General features: G+C 50.4%; 7 protein-coding genes across 7 annotated transcripts; 4 read left to right on the top strand and 3 right to left on the bottom strand.

Moving 5' to 3' along the window:
• Window positions 1–2,923: 2,923 nt before the first annotated feature.
• Window positions 2,924–3,869, top strand: BKA67DRAFT_677239 (uncharacterized protein; the record flags this gene model as incomplete). The annotated part of the gene is made up of 4 exons (XM_046108819.1): window positions 2,924–3,346; window positions 3,413–3,573; window positions 3,635–3,757; window positions 3,824–3,869. Exons 1-4 carry the CDS (start codon window positions 3,107–3,109, stop codon window positions 3,867–3,869), a joined length of 570 nt encoding a protein of 189 aa, XP_045958979.1. The 5' UTR covers window positions 2,924–3,106.
• A 5,670-nt stretch (window positions 3,870–9,539) lies between these two features.
• On the top strand, window positions 9,540–10,874 carry BKA67DRAFT_287723 (uncharacterized protein). The gene is made up of 2 exons (XM_046095990.1): window positions 9,540–9,851; window positions 9,961–10,874. The coding sequence occupies exons 1-2, from the start codon at window positions 9,666–9,668 to the stop codon at window positions 10,492–10,494; spliced, it is 720 nt and encodes a 239-aa protein (XP_045958978.1). The 5' UTR covers window positions 9,540–9,665; the 3' UTR covers window positions 10,495–10,874.
• BKA67DRAFT_287576 (Sec14 cytosolic factor) lies at window positions 10,875–12,480 on the bottom strand. The gene is made up of 4 exons (XM_046095989.1): window positions 12,082–12,480; window positions 11,954–12,003; window positions 11,760–11,883; window positions 10,875–11,644 (listed from the first exon to the last, which is right to left on the bottom strand). The coding sequence occupies exons 1-4, from the start codon at window positions 12,262–12,264 to the stop codon at window positions 10,979–10,981; spliced, it is 1,023 nt and encodes a 340-aa protein (XP_045958977.1). The 5' UTR covers window positions 12,265–12,480; the 3' UTR covers window positions 10,875–10,978.
• Window positions 12,481–12,655: 175 nt separating this feature from the next.
• Window positions 12,656–13,040, top strand: BKA67DRAFT_566060 (uncharacterized protein). Its single transcript, XM_046102850.1, has one exon. The coding sequence runs from the start codon at window positions 12,697–12,699 to the stop codon at window positions 13,009–13,011; it is 315 nt and encodes a 104-aa protein (XP_045958976.1). The 5' UTR covers window positions 12,656–12,696; the 3' UTR covers window positions 13,012–13,040.
• Window positions 13,041–14,660, bottom strand: BKA67DRAFT_566053 (Prefoldin subunit-domain-containing protein). Its single transcript, XM_046102849.1, has 5 exons — window positions 14,327–14,660; window positions 14,003–14,243; window positions 13,797–13,895; window positions 13,613–13,738; window positions 13,041–13,546 (listed from the first exon to the last, which is right to left on the bottom strand). The coding sequence occupies exons 1-5, from the start codon at window positions 14,356–14,358 to the stop codon at window positions 13,424–13,426; spliced, it is 621 nt and encodes a 206-aa protein (XP_045958975.1). The 5' UTR covers window positions 14,359–14,660; the 3' UTR covers window positions 13,041–13,423.
• Window positions 14,661–14,770: 110 nt separating this feature from the next.
• On the bottom strand, window positions 14,771–15,559 carry BKA67DRAFT_536008 (uncharacterized protein; the record flags this gene model as incomplete). The annotated part of the gene is made up of 2 exons (XM_046100092.1): window positions 14,771–14,942; window positions 15,018–15,559. 2 exons carry the CDS (start codon window positions 15,557–15,559, stop codon window positions 14,771–14,773), a joined length of 714 nt encoding a protein of 237 aa, XP_045958974.1.
• Window positions 15,560–17,603: 2,044 nt separating this feature from the next.
• Window positions 17,604–19,128, top strand: BKA67DRAFT_517223 (glycoside hydrolase; the record flags this gene model as incomplete). The annotated part of the gene is made up of 4 exons (XM_046097883.1): window positions 17,604–18,298; window positions 18,358–18,817; window positions 18,873–19,003; window positions 19,071–19,128. The coding sequence occupies 4 exons, from the start codon at window positions 17,604–17,606 to the stop codon at window positions 19,126–19,128; spliced, it is 1,344 nt and encodes a 447-aa protein (XP_045958973.1).
• Window positions 19,129–19,767: the final 639 nt, after the last annotated feature.

The following is a 19,767-nucleotide window of genomic DNA, read 5'->3' as shown; positions in this document are numbered from 1 at the left end:
CTTGCTTCACGTCATTCGCTATGAGACAGATATTTCCATAAATAATGAAAGTCCATTCCCATTGTTTAATATGGTCAAACGCATTAGCGCTACAGTATCAGTCCATTACATAAGTCTTTTCAGCGCAACAACCCATGATAATACGACCCTTACAAAACGCAGGTACCATGACCTGTCCTCCAACCGCTGCAAACACCTTCGCAGCATCCTCCTTGAGCATAGCAAACATCGCCTAACAAAGGGCATGTGATCTGTCTTGCCTATCCATCAAGGAAATTAGATCGAACAAGCAACAATACAGATGTTTCTTACATCAAATGGTAAAGTATTCCCTTTATCTGGCAATGTGGTAGAGGTAGTGAAGTAATTGAGAATCAGCAATGACGATGATATAGCCATGAAATCCATTGTGAGTGAAGAATCGTGTTTGGAAATGTGGAGTAGTTAATTTGTAAGCTGGTGATATTTGATCAAGATAATCAATGAGGAAGCAGTAAAGCTGTGCTTAGCCTTCAGTTCTGATTTTTGAGAAAGCCGTTGACTTGTGGCTAAGAATTCGGGTATGTGTGATATCCAAAGATGAAAGTCTCCTTTTATTTGTCGCTGCAACTTCACTATCAACTAACATCTAAACCGCTGCAACTTTCTCGCTTTCCGCCAAGTCAAGGGGTAACAGTGTTGACCATCTTCTGATTGAATTCTGATCAATTATTGTTGGTAATTGAGTATGTTTGCTAAAATTGAGCCAATGTTCTCCATGGTTTCGATTTGCACCTCTTGCCAAGGCCAACTGGCTCCCTTGGCTGCATTGCCGGTTGTCATAACAGACAACGTCCACTCCAAGTGATCATGGGCTCCATGACAAGATAGCCACACCACGGCAACTAGCTCTTCTCGCAATGGCCATTACCCAGCGTAGGTGCATACAGGGTATGAGGTGTTGGTTCTGTAGAGTGTACCCCTTTCTCCCATCCCTGCAGCGCTTCTGGTAACAGGTCGGCGCTGCTCAACCAACGAAACAGAACTGGGCCTACTTCAACTCCAAGTGATTTCTTGAGAGAATCCGACGCAAATTGTCAAGCCAGAGTAGCGACGGAGGTCTAGACAATGGTAAATACGTTCGGTAGTCTAGAAGTAGTCTACAGATCCGGTCAATAGAAAATTGGTCGTTTTCTAGTATGAAATCAGCAAGGGAAGATTACTAGTTTGTCATGGTAATCTGAAAGTAGTGTTGTAATTTCGTGGAGTGCAGGTTCTATATGACAATGACTTTAAGAAATTGCAATGGAGATGGCCCGTAAACTAGTGCAGTTTGCTGTTGATAAGACCCACCGAAAGAAGCCGGCAACGAGATCGTTTACAATTAGTTCCAACGCGCTCAACCGGTCCCTTGCATTGATCATAGTCGAGTCTAACGACTTCATGCCAAGGAAATTAACAGTGTCTATTCCCAATACCTAAGATTCACGGAACTCCAACTGAAAGCGTGCGGTTTCACAAACCAATCGGGTCTCGTGTATGGTTTGATCACATCTAGCACGATTATCAAACTCAATGCAAGACTTTGACTAATACAATACAGTGTGGTTCATACCTGTCTCATTCTTGTAGAACGCAAAATATCCATCTCCTGGCCGGCTCGTTTCCAGCCTTGGCTGTCCTTTTTTTTTTTTTTTTTTTCACCCCTTCTAACTTGCGCATCAACGCCACATCGCTTCAGCCAGGATTCCCATAAATCCCTCTTCAAAATTTTCATGTTTCCACCCTCAACCTTCGCTAGGGTTACGTCCGATGGGGCGTTTTGTTCATTGTTGATACATAAGGACCGTATGCCCCTAGATTACTGGAGCGAAAGGGGTTTAGCTGAATTCATTACCAATACCTATCACTTCATTCATTCAACCTCTTACAGTCTAGTTTTATATACGTGCTCCTGTTATTTGAACCCAGGCCGTTACCATTCACATCAGTAAGTCAAGTTTCGGGTCATGGGTTAATGAGTAGTCCCTCTCAGCCGCAGCTCTGCCACGGGTATATGTGTATTTTATAATGGCTTTGTCGTTCAATGAAGCATCTAAACAATGACGGCTGATCGAGACTGATCGACTATGCCTGCAGCTGCCAGGCGCGCTTTGTATGTCTTCACGTTCTCTTTCCGTTTGTCGTAACTTGGATTCGATTTCTGCCGCTATATATCTGCGTAGTATGTTAGCTATCAAAACTATACTAAGGCGTCTCCACAAGATCTAATACTATATGCAGGATACGGTGGCGCGGGCTCAAACTGCCCACACAAGTTGACCAGCGGAATTAGAGAGGAGGGCAAGTTGCGCAACGGTCTTGAGAAGCCATTCGTCAAGCTCTACTAGAGCAGCTGCGACGACAAGCGACAAGCCGGACGAGGACCGCTGCCGGCTGGAGTTCCCTGCATTCGAGTATGGCCACCTCTTCGACACGGACAGTGAGAAGCCAAAAGAAGACCCAGGTCCAGCTCGTATTATTTGTACCTGCCCGTCTAAAAACAATTGCCCACACATGTGGAGAATAGGTAGAGCTTAACCTATGCGATGAACAAAATTGGTGAGATCATTCATGGAGGCGAGCTATGACAGGGGTAGGTTATTCTCAGTTGCGCTTTCTAGCGTGGGAAAGACGCCGAGAATGGTGTCATACTCTGGAAAAATAATTATTGCCAAAAAAGCGATCAGTCAGAATAGGAAATACGATGTGTTCTTCTGCATTTAGAAGTCTCCATCAATTGGCGAGGTGTTAATGGCACTATATTCATACAAACCATCACGAAACTCAATCGCGTGGAATATTAGTGGTCTAGTAGTATGGATGTGTGGATTTTTGACTGTGTCTTATCTAACGGCTATCTCTAACTTTGGAGGAAGCCTTCAATACGAGGTATTGTAACGTACTCATTTAAAACACCAAATGCCGAGCGGAACTGGATCCGATCGGCCTTCCTAAAAGATGTTTGCCAAGAAGCAAGGGTACGGGCATGCCACTTTAAATAATGCCACAGAGAAACCTCTAGGAAAACTGAATCCTGACCTGCTTATACACTTGTCGTCAGATCACGAGTTATAAAACAGGCAAGATGCGGGGATATCGTTTGTTCAGCCTCCTGCCATTGCTGTCAGGAAGCTTGGCAGCAACTTTCACGTCATGTACCGATTCGCAAATAGCCACACTTGAGATCGCTATCGAGCGAGCCACGAACAAGTCGTTCGCAGCTATAGAGCATCTGGAAGACAATCCCAACGGCAGCGAGATCCAGACAACTTGGTACGGCGCGTTCAGTACCGAAAGGTATAATCGAATCCTGACCGCCTTCAAGGTATGAAATGTTATCTGGATCAGAGGCGCAAGATTGTGAGACGATATACTAAGGCCGGTGTTCCAGAAATTCGCACCGGATCTAGCCACAACATTCCGCTATGACTGTGCCTGCGTCAGCAGTGCCGTGATCGCGACGATTGGCGGCACATACGGAGACGTCAGAATTTGCAGTGTGTACTTCGATGAGACCGTGGTGCCACCTGGAGGCCATCGCTCACAGTGGGAGTAAGTTTGGACTGCAGTCTATTCCATGCCAAACGAAAAGTGATCTCACAAAGCTTTGCAGCACTATTGTTCACGAGGCGACACACTTCAGAGATGTACTGCGCACGGTTGACAATGGCTACGGTGTCGAAGCATGCAAGCAGTTTGCATTGGAAGATCCAGAAAAGGCTGTCGAAACTGCTGAGTGAGTTATGACTCTGGCTCGTTCAGTGCCTGACCTGCTTCTGCCAGACTGACCCATCTTCCCTAGTTGCCATGCCCGCTTCGCTGTCGAAGTGCCTCCGTTTGGTCCTTGAGATTGCAGGACCAATTGAACTAATCCTGGGTTACAAGAGCTCGACCTCTTTACATAGAATTGGCAACTTCTGCACTAGAAACGATTTTAGCTGGGGATCACAGGCTATTCCTTCCCATGCATACTGTAACTGCCCCAGAACGTTATCTCCAAACTCCGGTGGGCCAGATTTAAGCTCGGGATTAGAAGAGGAGTGGGCGTGTTTCATGAAGTTTTGCAAAAGAGCTTCGAATGCTGGAACTTAGCACGAATTGAATATGTTGCGACGGTGAAACGGATTTGGTGGTTATTTCTGAAAAATCATGGCACAATTATGGAGATTTTTCGTATTTGCCGCTACTAAATATCGTGATGAGAAATAGGTCTGGTTGCAGAGATAGAAGAGAAAGAATCGTAGAATGACAAAAACATTACACAGCCTTGTTTCTCTTTTTTTTTTTTTTTTCGCCTTTCTCTCGTTTCTTTTTGAATAAATCCCCGCTGGATACGTGATTCTATTTTCCTTATTCATTGTCATGCTATATGACCTTTTGAGCTGGCGAGGTTGTGATGCGCATAAACACTCGTTTATGGATCAGTATTCAGGACGCAGTCCGTGGTCTTCGATGTGTAGTGGGCGAACCGGTAAACGCATGCAAGTCCCGTAGTGTATTTGGATGGGTGAAATAATTTAAGTTCTTGGATGTGTTGAATTTCATCGATGCCATACCTTACCCTCGTTGAATGTCAGCTCTGCCAGGCTTGCTCGGATGACAGCTGTTGGGGGCCGCGCACAGGATCAGCCGTTCGAACCGATGTCTGTGAAGTACTTAATATCATAGGTGAAGAGGCGCGGTAAACGCCACAAAGATTATATTCTCATCTTCATGGGTACGACTCTAGGCAGCTCAATGTAAAGCGCCAATAGAAGGATCATAGTCGACGGGGCTGAATACGCGCGGCAATGCGAAAGGTTAGCGTCCAATAATAGCAAGGATGGGTTGAGGCAGAAATGTGATTGATGACCTGTGTATATGTGCCACATTGGCACTTGAACACTCACACCGTAGGATCCATAATATTTCCAGATATCATGACAGAGCCAACATGGCCTCCAATATCTGTGTATAAAAGCCATGGGGGCATAATGGTCAATTACTCTTTTAGTCTCTCAAGCATTTAAGTCTTCATGCTCAAGATCGCAAAGCCGTGTCGCCTTAGATTCAGTATATCAGAGTCCTACTACCTACCCTCTTGTTAGTCCTCTGCCTCGAACTACTCCATGTGCTAACCTGAGTATCAGTTGTCGAATTCACAGCGCGCGTCAACTTGTCGACATGCGGTCCCAAATTATCACATTTGCTCTGAGCGTTATCGCCCTCGCCCAAGTGTCGGGCGCTCTACCTGTTATTCCTGCCCCAAGGCAGGTAGATGGGAATGTAGAAGCTGGGTGTACTGGTGGGGGTATTATCTCGCGCGGTCTCGAGAATCCTGGAAGTGATTGCTATGGGCAATACTAAGCATAGAGGGCGACCCGCCAGAAGACTGCATCATTAAGTTGATTTGGTTCTAAAGGAGATGTGATATGATGTAATGATATTGTTGGACGTGGTCTGACACAATGATTTGATGCTATAGAGGTTAATTAATGGGGGGGTTCCCCGGTCGTCGCAAGTACGGACAATACCACAAATTCAGTCGGAACCAGATCCAAAATATGATAGATCAGGCCAATTGATTGCAAGAATTCGACAGTGCCCTGGTTTGTGTATATTGCGCACTCAGTCTCCTTACCAGTGCTGATTGACGAGTTTTCATTTGGATCTGCCAGCTCTACGATATGCTGCAACTGCTAGCGTAAGTAAGCAAGATCCAGAGTCGGTCCACATCACATAACAAAAACGGATGTATCGTACAACATGTGGGAAGATGGGTTGTCCTAGGAATCCTATAATCTCCACGTGATTCCTGGGTACCGGCCCAGCCCTATGGTGGATGGGATTCCCTGGTCAGCATGGGCATGCAGCCGAGGAACCGGCCGAATCCGTGTTTCCTAACCAACCTCAGGTAAAATGCATGGGTATCTCAAAATAGATGGTAGCCCATAGGCCTTGAAAACTGTACCGGTCACTTTGGCAGGGGGTGCGACCCAATCAGGGCGAGCCCCCTTGTACCATACCCGGGTGTATTCCTTGGTTTTCTGTGCCGCATAAGCACATGAGGCGGATATTGCCATCAACGTCTCGCGTTCCAGCAAATGCACAGATGAATGAACGAAATGCCACTTCTCAAACTGGCTTGAGACCATCAAGCATCGATATCTGAGAGCAAGCAACCCAGACTGCCGGCCGGCTGAGGTTCACGAGCGGACGTGCCGCTGTAATAGGCCACAAAGCGCCATGATCGGTCTCGTCACTTGAAAACTCCACAGCGTCAGGCTCTTCCATAAGATATTTGTCGACGATCATGGACGACTAGTCTTGAGACTGCTGCAGCTGCAGCTGCTGAGGATCGCGATGATTGTCGAATCCGAGTGCGTGGAGACGGGTGGATTGCTGCCGAAACTGAAATACAGCAACAAACAGCGCTAGATGGGGGGTCCTATATTTTAGGCCCCCAAAGTCAGGTCACGGCAGCCCTCAACCGCACCTTGCAGTTGGTCACGCAACGGTCCCATGAATTGGCTAGACCTTACATAACCATGGCCTCGTTTGTTCGTCCAGTCAATTGCAACCTTTTGAGTCATAAGCAGTAAGCGAAGCCGTGATGTGGATCCTACGGCCGGTGACTAGTCCAGGAGCGCAATCCTTCCAGGCACAGCCTACCAGACTGGCTATACCCTCAATATACTGTGCCGTGTAGATACATGAACCTGAACACGACAAATGATGGCATTGATGGGTCGTTCAAGTGAGCCGAAGAACTCAAAAAGGATAGCCAAGCCCAGCAAATCAAACCTATGATTGCATTGTAAACACGTGCAAGTCTCTCTTACCACACATATGCTGAGAAAAGAATTTCCTTCTCAACAATTACAAACAATTCAGCTACATTTATTCGTCACCTCTGAGCTTTAGTTGATTACCCGTACGCCAATCTAGTTTATTCAAGATGCACGCCACCATCGCTCACGTCCTCCTTGCTGTGCTCGCAGCATCGGTCTCAGTGACCGCCCTCCCGGTTGCAGCACCAGAACCTATTATCTCCGGGGGTGCAGGATGTACTCGCGCCACCACCGATGCCGTTGCCCCCCGCCCTTGCTACGGACAATCAAGGTAGAAATATATTTCAGCAAGTTCCATGTAAGTCACATTAGAGGTTCTGGTGGCGGTTCCCTCAACTTACTATTGGAATAGGAGAATCTTACACGGAGTTGAGATGTCAAAGGAGCAGGTGGGGCCTTAATCGAAGTAGAAGTTTTCGGGCTGGTCTAGGCAGAAAAGGCGACATTATATTAGAAGCAGTTCCATGACACTGCCAAGGAAGAAAGGTCGGAGGGTTTCAAGATACAAGCATCCATATTGGCGGCCAATTAGATCAAGTCGAGTGAGATTCAGGATTTTGTTGGTTGGTGGTTTGGTACACTGTATCATGTCTGCAGGGCCACATGGCGGCATATCACGGACGTTGTGCACACTACAGTACAAAAAGGGTTATATGTTTACAACGCGCTTGTGAAAAGTTTCCATTTCTTGGCTAGGCCCAACAAGGCGATCCAAATCAGCCAATAAGAACTACATACAAGCGATATTCCCCGGTCAGTCTTTGCCATGCATGCATTGTCCTTTTAGAACAGGGTAGACTCTAGCGAGAGCGAGAGCCGGGCTGTTTTTTTCTCTGGTTAGCGGATTCCGATCCCACGGGGCGTGACCAAACTAACCTAGCCCCCAGCCATTATAACGTTCGTACGCTGTGCCTTACAAGGATGCGCCAAGAGATTCATCAATCACACCATACTTTTGGCCGGCATACTGAACATCCGCCTCGATATACGCCTCAAATCAGAGCACTCTGCAAGCCCCAACAGTTGCCGTTAGGATTTGCTCCTCCTGCTGTGCCATACGAAAAGAAGGGGATGCCGGGTTCTTGCATGATTGGCTGTAATATTGAATGGAAAACCCAGGGGCAGCCCCATCCGGCAAGTAAGCTCTTCTACGGTGATACTACTTGACAATGTTTCGTCAACGGCTAGGACTTTTGCGGCTGGCTATGTTAGCGATGTTTCCCGTGCTACCTCGGCCAAGCGCAGGGAAGCACTCTTTGTGCACAACGAGCGTTAAGCATACGCTACGCTGTGATCTCTTTCCCGGAGAAAACCTGTTTTCCATCCACATGCACCCCGGAAGGAAGAGGTTCGGAATCTTGCCGTGCCTGGGCCAGGAGAAGCTGGCAGCCTGAAAGAAGCCCTTACAGAGCCAATCATGCGAAGCTTGGAGTCCACAGAAGTCACGGTGCCAAAAGCTGAGCGAGTTCAGTCAAGGCTGCGGGATGGCACCACCCGTCCGAGTTTATCTGAAGTGGTCTATAAAGTACGCCCAGTCTGAACCACCAGACGTTCATCGGGACTTACTGGCTATCATATTATTCAATGAGTGTGTTAGGCTCATGATTCCCTGCTTATCAAGCCTTTTTTTTCTTCTTCTTCTTCTGCTTTCTCTCTCCTGTTCTCTTCTAGTCTTTGTTGGGTCGCAAAAACTAGTGAGGTCAACAGGATCATCCAGGAATCCCAGAGCATGTAATATGTAGTATTCATCTCGATTGTTGGCAATGTACCATTAAAGAATATACATAAAATGGTGATAGGAATAATCGGTTCATACCGTAGCAAGTATTTATATTGTCAACATTCTGTTACTTCTGCCCACGTATCCCATTGATTTAAAAAAGAGGGCGATTAAGTCGCGCAGCGAAATATACCGCCAGCACAAGTTGGGACAATATGAAAGGCCTGCACGACTATAGATCATTAAAACATTATTCGACCAAGTTTGTTCGTCTTCCATGGTCCAGTCTGTGTATAATTTATATCCCGACGACCAACACTGCCATCAGGACATCATGCCTGTGCGGTTGTTTGCACAAGCACTCTGTCTCTGAATTTGAGCAATATTTGATTTGTCCTAGACTAGATTAGATGATTGTCAGAACAAACTTCGCTGCTTTGTGGCCTGTCCTTCTAAAGAGACACTGCTAGCCTGCTACGTGGTCGAGCGCCGCCCCTGCCTTACACAATCAGATGGCTGAGCCACAGTTGAACTTCAGCAACGTAATTGGATTTTATGGAGATATGGAGGTACTTGCACCTGAATAAAACCTTGAAAGAACTCTGTCCCACGTACTCACTCTTAGTTCTGTAACCTACACGGCGGACTGCTACTCCAGAGAAGTTGTTGTAATGGTATCACAGCCAACACTTTTCGGAAAAGCTGGCAAAAAAAAAAAGGAAGAAGAGGAATAATAGGAGATGGTCGTGGAGTATATCAGTGAGATAATCAAAATTTCTTACATAATGTGTATTATGACCTTAGATTAGACTAATATGATATTGGTCCGGTCGACTTCACAGTGTCTGACGTAACTACTCTACGCACAGCGTACTTGCTCTACCAAGGACCCCTAAGCCACAGCTGCACCAAGCCCCCACGTTGCCTGCCTTCCAACCGCCCCGCTGGGCGATAAGGGGAAGCGATAAGCCCCATGTAACTAGGAACCCAGGAAAGTAAACAATGCGACAGCGACAGCGACAGCGACATCTTATTTACTGCGAGCTTGCGCGCACGAGGCAAACACGACCCAAAACACCTACGGCCCCCCCAAGATGAACACGGCCGTGGCAGCCCACTACCGCAAGATCGAGCTGCAGGCGCCCGAGGACCTGACCTACCTGCTAGCCAACGTGCGGCGCGCGGCCGCGGAGCACATCAACGAGGCATTCCCGCCGGTCGAGGGCGCGCAGGGCGAGGAGGACGAGCTGCGGAACCGGATAGAGGAACTGATCGACGAAGTTAGTTGTTTCCCTCCCCCCTCCCACCCGTTCGCGAAGTACTAGCGAGACAAGAAGAGGGAGGCAAAGAAAAAGAAAGCTAAACAAACGAAACCTTCTCTCTCTCCAGTACATAACCAAGACCTTCGCCCTCTCGGCGCCCAACCTCTCCATCAACGGCCTCGACATCGACGACCTCTCGGTGCTGTCCCCGGACTCGGCGGGCTCCCTCCCGAGGGGCGCCGGCGAGCCCGAGGTGGTCTACACGCCCTTCGACCCGCGCCTGCGGTCGCGCGTCGAGGACCTGACGCGGGAGGAGGAGGACCTGCTGCGCGACATCGCCGCGCTCAAGAAGTCCGTGCCCTCGGCGACGGCGGGCGCGTACGCCGAGGCGTTCCGGGAGGGTCTGGCGCGGGACGAGGAGGCGCTGGCCGCCGAGAAGGCGAGGGAGGACGGGCCGTCCTCCTCCTCGTCCGGCGCGGGGCATGAGGCTGCCGGCGGCGGTGGGTTGAGCATGGATAGGCTGGAGAGGCAGGAGGACGTGGAGAAGGCATACGCGAGGGCGGTGGAGGGCCTCGCGAGGTTGAAGAGGGATATGCCGGCCGTGGTGGCGCGCATGGAGAGGGCCAGGGGCGCCGGCAGCTATGTTGTCACCGAGAGGTGACGAGGAATCATTCTCTGGGTCAGCAACCAACAAAGAAATGAGGGAAGAAGGATTGTGCCATGTCGCAGTGGTGCTTGGGGTTTTGCCTGACAATGGCGTTTTAGAATGAGAGATACCAGCAGGGCACGAAGCAGCGAAGATTATCATGAACATGGCACGAGCATCAATATTTACATGACACCTGTATACGATCTGGGAGTACGTCGGTTTTGGTACCCTGTCTAACGCCTGCCTGTTTTGAAGGTCAGGTTTATTATTCCTGCAGCCTCTACGCATTTATGCTCGTCCTATTTATATGAAGTATGCAGATCACAAACGCGTCCTCCATTTTTCTAAACCGGGACGCATGTGTCTTTTCTTGTCTGTCGCAACAACACCGCAACAAGTCCTCACCGCCGCTCGGCCACCACCTAGCCCAACATAAGAGTCTACACTAGAACGTGTCTCCTTTACAAATCGTGCCGGTAGATGCCAGATTCCCCTCCTAGGATGCATGGGGTGCAGGGACAGGGGCAGGGGCAGCAGCGCCCTCGCCGCCAGCGATGGGGATCTGCTCAGTGCCCTGAGGAGGGGCAGTCGTTGTGCCGGGCTCGTTGACGACAGTCTCGGATTTCTTCTCCCACTTGGCGGGTCTGGCCCACTCGGGATCTTGCCAAGGACCCTGGTTGCTGAGCTGGCAGCCGCCGGGGCACTCGCAGGTACCGCCGATGGCCTTGGGCAGGTTCTCCGGGGCCACCTGGGCCAACAGCTCCTTCTGGTAGCCAGAGCCCAGGATGTGGATCTTCTGGACGGTGACGGGGTCGAGCCAGCCCTTGACGGCGTTCCACACGCCGCTGAACCCCCAGGGCGCGTTGATCAGGTACATCTTGCCCAGGCGCTCGGGGTAGTAGTTTTGCGACATGGCCGAGGCCTGCTTGACGTATGAGTATACCTGGGGGACCTTGGTGATGCCGACGCCCTTGAGGTCCATGATGGTGCAGCAGGTCTCGAGGAGCTGACCGGCCTTGCGCGAGGCAGCGGGCAGACGAGGGTCGGAGAGGCGCTCGTACTCGACGGCGAGGTTGGTCAGCATGCGCTCGGCTGTGGTGATCTTGTACATGGCAGTCAAGTCGATGCCTCCCATTTGTTCTATGTAGACCGGGCGACCGTCCTGTAGAGTGTTAGATGATTGCACATGCCAAGATCTGCTTCGGCTACGAAAAAAAAAAAAAAAACCACCCCCCGCCACCTTCGGCGAATAGATATGGATGTAGATGTAGATATACCTTGTCTGTCTTGTGGTAGTACTGAGGGTAGTACTTGAAGAGAGCCTCCTTCTCGGGGTAATCCCAGATGGGCACCGTCTCGTCAAGCTTGGTGTCCTTTCGCCATTTCTCCGTGTCGACGAACCTGCGGTGGTGGTGATCAGCTGCTCGCTCTTCGGCCATGTAACCGCCGAGGGGATAGATAAGTGTCTTACATCTGCTTGGACAAGTTGACGTCAAACTTTCGTGCACGCAAGAAACGCAGCTATTGCATGGGGGATTTATTTTTAGCAAGTGTGCTTCTGTGCGTGCCCATGTCCAGACGAGGAGAGAATGTCCGTACCAGAGTCAGGGTGTCCAACCTCTGTGTGTATCCCTCCTGCTCGAGCATCAGGCGCAGCTGGACGACCTGGGCCTGCTGTTGCTCGCTGAGGTGGCCGGGATGGCCGCTCGCTGCTTCGGGAGCAGTCGTCGGGAAGTCATAGTCGTCGTACTTGGGGTCTAGTTGCATCGTTTGTGCTGCCATTTTTGCGCTTTGTGTGGTGCGATGCGATGGGAGGTGGAGTGAAGCAACTTTGAGAGTTTGTAGGTGCGGTGAGCAATAGGATAGAAATGGAATACTAGCAGATGTGGGGTATGGGAAGCGAAATATGTATTCCGCAGTGTGTAGGGACGCAGCACTTCTAGCCTTCAGGGATGATGGATATGCAGGGATTGGGATAGGGATGGGGATTGTCTTATCGTTCTTGATTACAGCATTGTCAAGGCAAAGTCGAGTCGAGTCAGGACTCGAGGTTTCTACATACGGTACAGAGGCTAGGTCTCAGGGTCTCCGCAATCTGGGAGAGAAAAGGGACTCTCGCCGAATAGCAGCTTGGGCTGATGGGTTGTCGCTAATGACAATAAGGGGTGCCCAACCGCTAAGTTCTGTACAGCAAATTAGTTCAACCGAACGAAAATGAGGGACGGCTGTGCGTGGATTGGACGTGGAGAAGTTTGGTTACATAATAACTACGGCAGAGCCAGGGGGTCCTTCAGCAGCTCTCTGCCTCTGCGGCAGAATATGGATCTACACAGCAAAAGCGCCCCCCGGTACAGTCCCCACCATCCGACCCCAGCCCGGCCAGCTTCAATCTATCGAAACGGTGAAAGTAAATACGAAAGTGGGAAGTGTTTTATGGCATTCCCAGGGGCAAGTTTGGAGTTGAGAGGGAAGGCCGCTCAAGGCCCATTGAGAGGACGCGACAGCTGTCGCGTTTTCAGCTTCAGCTAGTCTGGCTGTTCCCATAGCTCACTTTGTGTTTGCTGTGTTTCGGTGATTAAGAAACGTCTTCCCTGTTAGATGTTTGGTGGTTTAATCTAATGACATTTGGAATCTGACGTCAGGCCTCTCTGCCTCTCCTCGACGTCGGCACGGGGTCTAGTTGCGCCTATACTAACTTCATGAATTGACCAACCTTGCCTCGCAGCGCAGCCACAAAGCTGTCCTTGTCAAGCAAACCCGCAGTGTAAAATGCGGCTGACGATTGGGACGACTTCTTTGCACTACTTCAACCACCACACCGCTGGCTTAAATGCCTTGTGCTTTTTTTTTGGCGGAAGAATGTAGCCTTTTGGGTGTCAAATGAAAAGGCTGCGGCGCGTATCCAAGGTCGAAACCCCCTTATCTGTCATTTTTTGGACTTTCAATCTTTTGACTGGCCTTTGCTGCCTTCTTTACTCCTGCCCTTGCCTTCCTCGTCAGCCTTATCTTTGCGCTTCTGAACAACGTCCCAGTTGTATACTCTCGCAACCGCTACCTCCATCGTCTATGTTTTCTGTTAGCATATGCCTGGAATCTCTCACCTAAAAAATAGAAATAGCGCGTGACTTGCCGTGATTTGTTCCCTCAGAAAATCCAGATCCTCCTCGCAGTTTGCCAAGCTTTGTTTGGCTGCGGAAAGCTTTTGTTCCAGTAGTGCCTCTGCCTCATCAATCGGATACGACAGCATGACATTTGCCTGTATGCCGTCGTTAGCATTGATAATAAGGCCGCGAGCCGCCTCCTTTTGCACGTACCCCTAACCACAGGTATACCTCGTCTGTAGGCGGCACCGAGGCCTTCGCGTACAGCGTGTCGTTGAGCTCGAAAGTCGTCTCAATCGGGTCGGACTCTTCCTGTAAAACAAACATCAGCTACTGCTGCAGCTGCTGTAAACGCAAAGCAAAACCGAGCCAAGCAGAGCAGAGCAAAGCGGACATGCTCATCCCCCTCTTCGACATACTGTTCTCGTCTGTAGAAAGCGCACGGTCTCCAGGGTCTTCTGGATATCTGGCATCTTGTCTTCTAACCCCGCCACTCTCCTCTGCAGGTTGAGCTCCATGAACTGGTACTTGGAGATCATCTCCTGGAACTGGCGCAGGGTCGGCTCGACCTCCTCGCGTGAGGTGACATAGTCTTCGACCTTGTCGACGAATGGCGCATACGGAATACCTCGCGGGTTCGTAGATCCGGCCTCCTTGCCGCTGTGCACCTAGGATCAGTCTCTGCTCGATTTCGAGGGGTGGGGGCGGGTGCGTTGCCTCGGGGGTAGAGATGGGGCGCTTACCTGGGTGTGGCTTCTTTGCCCTTGGTTGCCATTGTCGCTATAGCTGCCTCTCAAAAGAAAAAGCAGTCAACAGCGCGGAAGCTCGTGCAATTGGACTCTGGACTGGGCTCTGGGAGCTGGGAGCTAGAAGCCGGCACCAAAATGTTTATGCAAATAGAGGGGCAGTGGGCGGGGCACCTTCGGTGAAGGCGGGGGCCAGATCAGTGCCATGTTAAGGTCGTTCACCGAAAACTGTCAAGGAGGCGTTCAATTGTATATCAAGGCCACGCTCCAAGCATCATCCAAGTACGCAAAGCACAGTATGATCAGACGGATTGGAATGGACAATTTCATTTGACCAGGAGTGTGTACGCTAGAGTCTACGCAGTATTTCTGCCACTACCACACCCATCTCAACCACGACTATTTAACATGGTGCTCCCCTCCCCGAGTCACTAACCTTAGTCACTCTTCACTATCCTCAAACTGTACCAGCCCTTTCCCGTCCACAAAGGTGGCGTAGAATGGATATTCATCCGGACTCTTGACTATTCTCTCGTACATCTCAGCGTGTTCCTCCGGTCCAGCAACATTGTTCGGCCCGCCCTGAGAGCTTCTCTGATCTGTAAAGAAGAAACTATATCCAGCACGTCAGCTCTTGTTTGTTTGTTTGTTTGTTTATCTGTCCGTCCCCCGACGACTCGGGACTCACCGGAAGCCTTTCTCTCGGTACAACTTGTCTGCCACACCCAGCCAGTAATAGCTTGCGCGCTTCGTCACACCCATAGAGGTAATCACAGGCATGGGCAACAGTTTTTTCGCTTGGATGTTGCCCGTGTAGATGAAAGTTCTCTTGGTTTCATCATTATCTTCGGTCCAGAGCCGATAGGCTTCTCTGGCAGCAACATATGGGCCAATCACTGCAAGCTCCAAGTCATGACGGAACGATTCCAATGGCACCGTGAATATGTTGCCTTCCTCGCTTGGGGCCGTTAGACCGTAGGCGTTGAAGACTATGACATTAGGAACTCCACCAAACGTCTCACGAATGGAGTCGTATATGCTTTTATACGCGTCAACGTCAGCTAGGTCGGCTCTAATACTTAGGTACCCCTCTGATGTGACTGAGGGAGGGCTGGAATTCCGGCGTGAGACAAGGGCTATCTTGTAGCCGAGCTTTGCGAATCGCTCTGTGACTGCTGTTCCAACACCTGATCCCGCGCCGAGTATGAGAAGAATAGGTGATGAAGTCATGGCAACTCAAGTGGGTGTCATAACAAATGAGTATGGTCGGGAATCATCTATTTGGCAGTACTGCTACTGGTTACACCTTTATACTTCCCAGGCTCGACGAAATACCGGAGTCTTTGCGGATCTTCAATGAGGAGGGTATATGCACAGGGATTACTAAGGACGCTACATTGCTCATCAAACTCGCAGATACAGGATCCTACTGGTTCGACCTTGGTGAGTAGTTGAACTGATCTTCCCTGGGCACAGTCTAATCAACCATGACTACTGGTCAGTTCTTTAGCCAGTAGTTGAGTTACGAACAGCGGTTGGGCAGATTGTTTATCAGTGCGCATGTGTACAGCATCTCTTGCCCACTGCATTGGGAGATGTACATATTTGGATTAATGAGGACATGCACACCAGTGGAATTCCGCTCCAAGAGATCTTCGCTACTGAGGTAGAAGGCCTTTGCGCGTCGACGCCAGTTTTGTCAGGCACTCCTGGTCTGTGATTGCATGGCAGCATGAATAGAGCAAGGAGGGCCTCGACATGAGGTGCAGACCGGAGATAATTCAAATGCCTTTCATTTCAATTTCCTCAACCACTAATCTGGGAAAACGAAAGAAGAATGAGGAGAGGAAAAAAAAGAGGGAAGAAAAACAAAAAGGTACTACACCGACAACGCATTGGCAAGGGGGAAGCCGACCTACGCGGCTGGCAGCCATAAATAATGCATCGATAAGACCGTAAGCAAGTCGCCACGCGGTAGGCGGATCCAACCCCGACATATTATCACACGATTATACCGAGTTTGCCGTACCCATGTCGCTTCCGTCCCCTATAATTGGACGATACCACCAAGCCCCAGGTCTTTGCACAGCCCTTTCTCTCTTTATTCACTTTCCGAACTTGGTCCGCTCGTGTACAGTTGACATATTGATACCTAAAATGGAGACTCTCAACCAGGGATTGGGTTAATAGCATGGCACAGGCAAGGAACATTGGTGTCGCAACTCACACGCACAGAAATATACATAAGTTGACAGTCGATGATCCAGAGCTGTGCGGCCCTGCAGATCAAGATCAGTGAAATCTGCTGTATGTTCTTCCAATAAAGTCACCTGGAATCTAGAACATAACCAGGCACATTTTTCTCTCAAAGGGTCACTATGCCGGATCAGTCAGTAGACTGCCGTGTCGATCCCGGCCGAAATGACCCACCACTAGCGACAAGCCCGGAGATGCTGGACGGATATCTTACCCCACACTCTCCAATGTCAATGCCACTTAATCGGACGACCTGTTTCCGGTGAGGGGTGCTCTTTTCATAACATACCGAGAACCGAGACCAGGCTATTGGTCAAACTCTGATCTTGACTTCGATCATGTGGTATCGCGTTGTCACGAAGTGTGTCCGGTACTGCGGGAACCAATGCTCCCCAGACTGAGCTAAGTCAGATTTCTTGGCATTGTACGGAATGAAGCTTTGAGTTTCACACAATGTTACGCTGGACATTTTGCACGAATGAATGTTCTCCGGCGTCCACGCTACTTCCTCTTAACATCCCCAGGATCAAGTCTCCCCAGCTATAGAGGTGCCAAACCTGCCGACTCTGGACATCGGACGATGAGGAACTCTTGAGTTGAAGTATAGGTTAACCTCTGAGGGAGGCAGCGAGACCAGGGTATATCCAGGGGGCCAAGGCTTAGACCAGGCGAAGCAGGCTGATGATTGAAGGAATCAATTCATACGTCAGGGGTATCAGATCGGATCTGTGGGACGAGACGCCCCTTTTGTCCATGACGGATCTCGAATATCAAAGCACTCGGCACGGCGTTGCGATGTTTCCGTGTCGATGTTCAATATATGTCAGACATCGATTGATCTAGGCCGTTCATGCTGTGTCGCATGATGTGTCTGGGCTACCACGGGCGAGGCGATAACTGCAGTTGGTGACTCAAATTGCTAGTTCATTAGTATATAAAGTCTGCTTCCGCTCCTGTCATATAGTCTTGTGGGCAGAACGACACACCGGTAAACTCCCTAGTTTTGAACCTCAACACCATGATCTCAGGGTTTGTAGCAACCGTTTCCCTGGCAGGCTTTGCCGCCGCACAACAGGTCGGCACTCAGCAGACTGAGACCCATCCAAAGCTCTCTTGGAGCAAATGTACGAGCTCCTCATGCTCCACGGTCAGCGGCGAGGTCGTCGTTGACGCCAACTGGCGCTGGCTGCACGACGTCAGCAGCACAACCAACTGTTATGATGGCAACGAGTGGACCTCCGTTTGCAGCACCGAGACTGACTGCACTACCAAGTGCGCGCTCGAAGGCGCAGACTACGCCGGAACTTATGGTGCCACGACCAGTGGTAACGCCTTGACACTCAAGTTCATCACGAAGAGCACTTACAGTACAAACATCGGGTCTCGCATGTATCTGATGGCTAGCACCGACAAGTACCAGCAGTTTACTCTGTCCGGCAACGAACTGGCATTTGATGTTGACTTGTCGGCCGTCGATTGTGGGCTGAACGCCGCCCTCTACTTCGTCGCCATGCCCGCCGATGGTGGTATGTCCACTCAAACTAACAACAAGGCCGGCGCCAAGTATGGAACAGGATACTGCGACGCCCAGTGTGCCCGTGACCTCAAGTTCGTCGGTGGCAAAGCCAACATTGAAGGCTGGGTACCATCGACCAACGATGCCAATGCTGGCGTTGGCCCTTACGGAGCGTGCTGCGCGGAGATTGATGTTTGGTAAGTGTCCTCGTGTCTCGAAAGGCATTAGCAACAGATTATCTGCTGACACATGATAGGGAGTCCAACTCTCACTCCTTCGCCTTGACCCCTCACCCCTGCACCAACAACGCCTACCACGTTTGCCAGACCACAGGCTGTGGTGGTACATACTCCGCGGATCGGTTCGCTGGCGACTGCGACGCCAATGGGTGCGACTACAATCCCTACCGAAACGGCAACAAGAACTTCTACGGCAAGAGCAAGACCGTCGACACCAGCCAGAAGTTCACGGTCGTGACCTCGTTCGCCCAGAACAACCTGACCCAGTACTTTGTGCAGAACGGCAAGAAGATCCTCATCCCCCAGCCCACCTACGACGGCTTCCCGGACAGCAGCTCCATCACGCCTGACTACTGCTCTGCCGAGTTCGACGTCTTTGACGACCGTGACCGCTTTTCCGAGGTCGGAGGCTTCACCAAGCTCAACTCGGCCCTGACCTCGAACCCCATGGTCTTGGTCATGTCTATCTGGGATGACGTGAGTGTGCAAAGATGCAGTGAGCCCAAGAGATGCATTGCTGATCACATAGTAGCATTATGCTAACATGCTGTGGCTCGACTCGTCCTACCCCGTCGCGGAAGCCGGCACTCTTGGCGCCGACCGAGGCGACTGTGCCACGACTTCCGGTGTCCCATCCGACGTCGAGGCCAGCATCCCCAATGCGTAAGTTGCCATTTTCCTCTGTAATGGTTCGATCCCGAAGGAAGTCGCTGCTAACCCATGTCCACAGGCAAGTCATCTGGTCCAACATCCGTTTTGGCCCCATCGGATCGACCGTGAAGCTCTAAACCACGAGGCTTGTATCGACAACACATATCATGAGTAGTTACGGTGGTGTGGTCTGAGGCTGGCGTTTGAGAGCGCAAAGTGTCACAACGTGGATGTATATAGTGACGGTGGCCAGACGCCAAATGTATATAGGTCAATCGAGGTTCTCCTGCTCCCCCTCACGTGCGAGTTTATCTCTTCTTCTCCAGAACCAGAACGTGATTACCATGCATTTAAGCCATTCTGGAGAATCAGTATGTGACACTTGACTGGGTTGGCATGGTCTGCGCAAGCAACAGACAGACCGTGACGACTCGGTTGGGTGGGTCGTGTCGCCAGCCGACAGCGGTAGAGATGAATGCCATGGTGCCCCTGCTTCGCGGAAGTGCTCTTGCCAATTCCTAAATATTTAACCTTATCGGTATCTTGCTAAATGCCACCCTAAGCGCCATGATTGGAGCCAGCAATCAATTCCATGTAGACGAAACGTCAGCGGGTCTGAGTCCGCGACCACGTACTGCCCCGCCGCGAGGCTGTTGGTGACCTGGATGTAGAATGTCAGCTGCGCGGCGGCCGCGGTGGTTACCACCGTCTCGTTCAGGGTCCCGGTGAAAGAGAGGGTCGAGGAGACGACGTCCATCACCTCGAGGGTGGCCGTG

Source organism: Truncatella angustata (genome assembly GCF_020726525.1).
Source record: "Truncatella angustata strain MPI-SDFR-AT-0073 chromosome Unknown BKA67scaffold_4, whole genome shotgun sequence".
NCBI classification, from domain to species: domain Eukaryota; kingdom Fungi; phylum Ascomycota; class Sordariomycetes; order Amphisphaeriales; family Sporocadaceae; genus Truncatella; species Truncatella angustata.
This window is presented reverse-complemented; position numbering and strand designations above follow the sequence as displayed.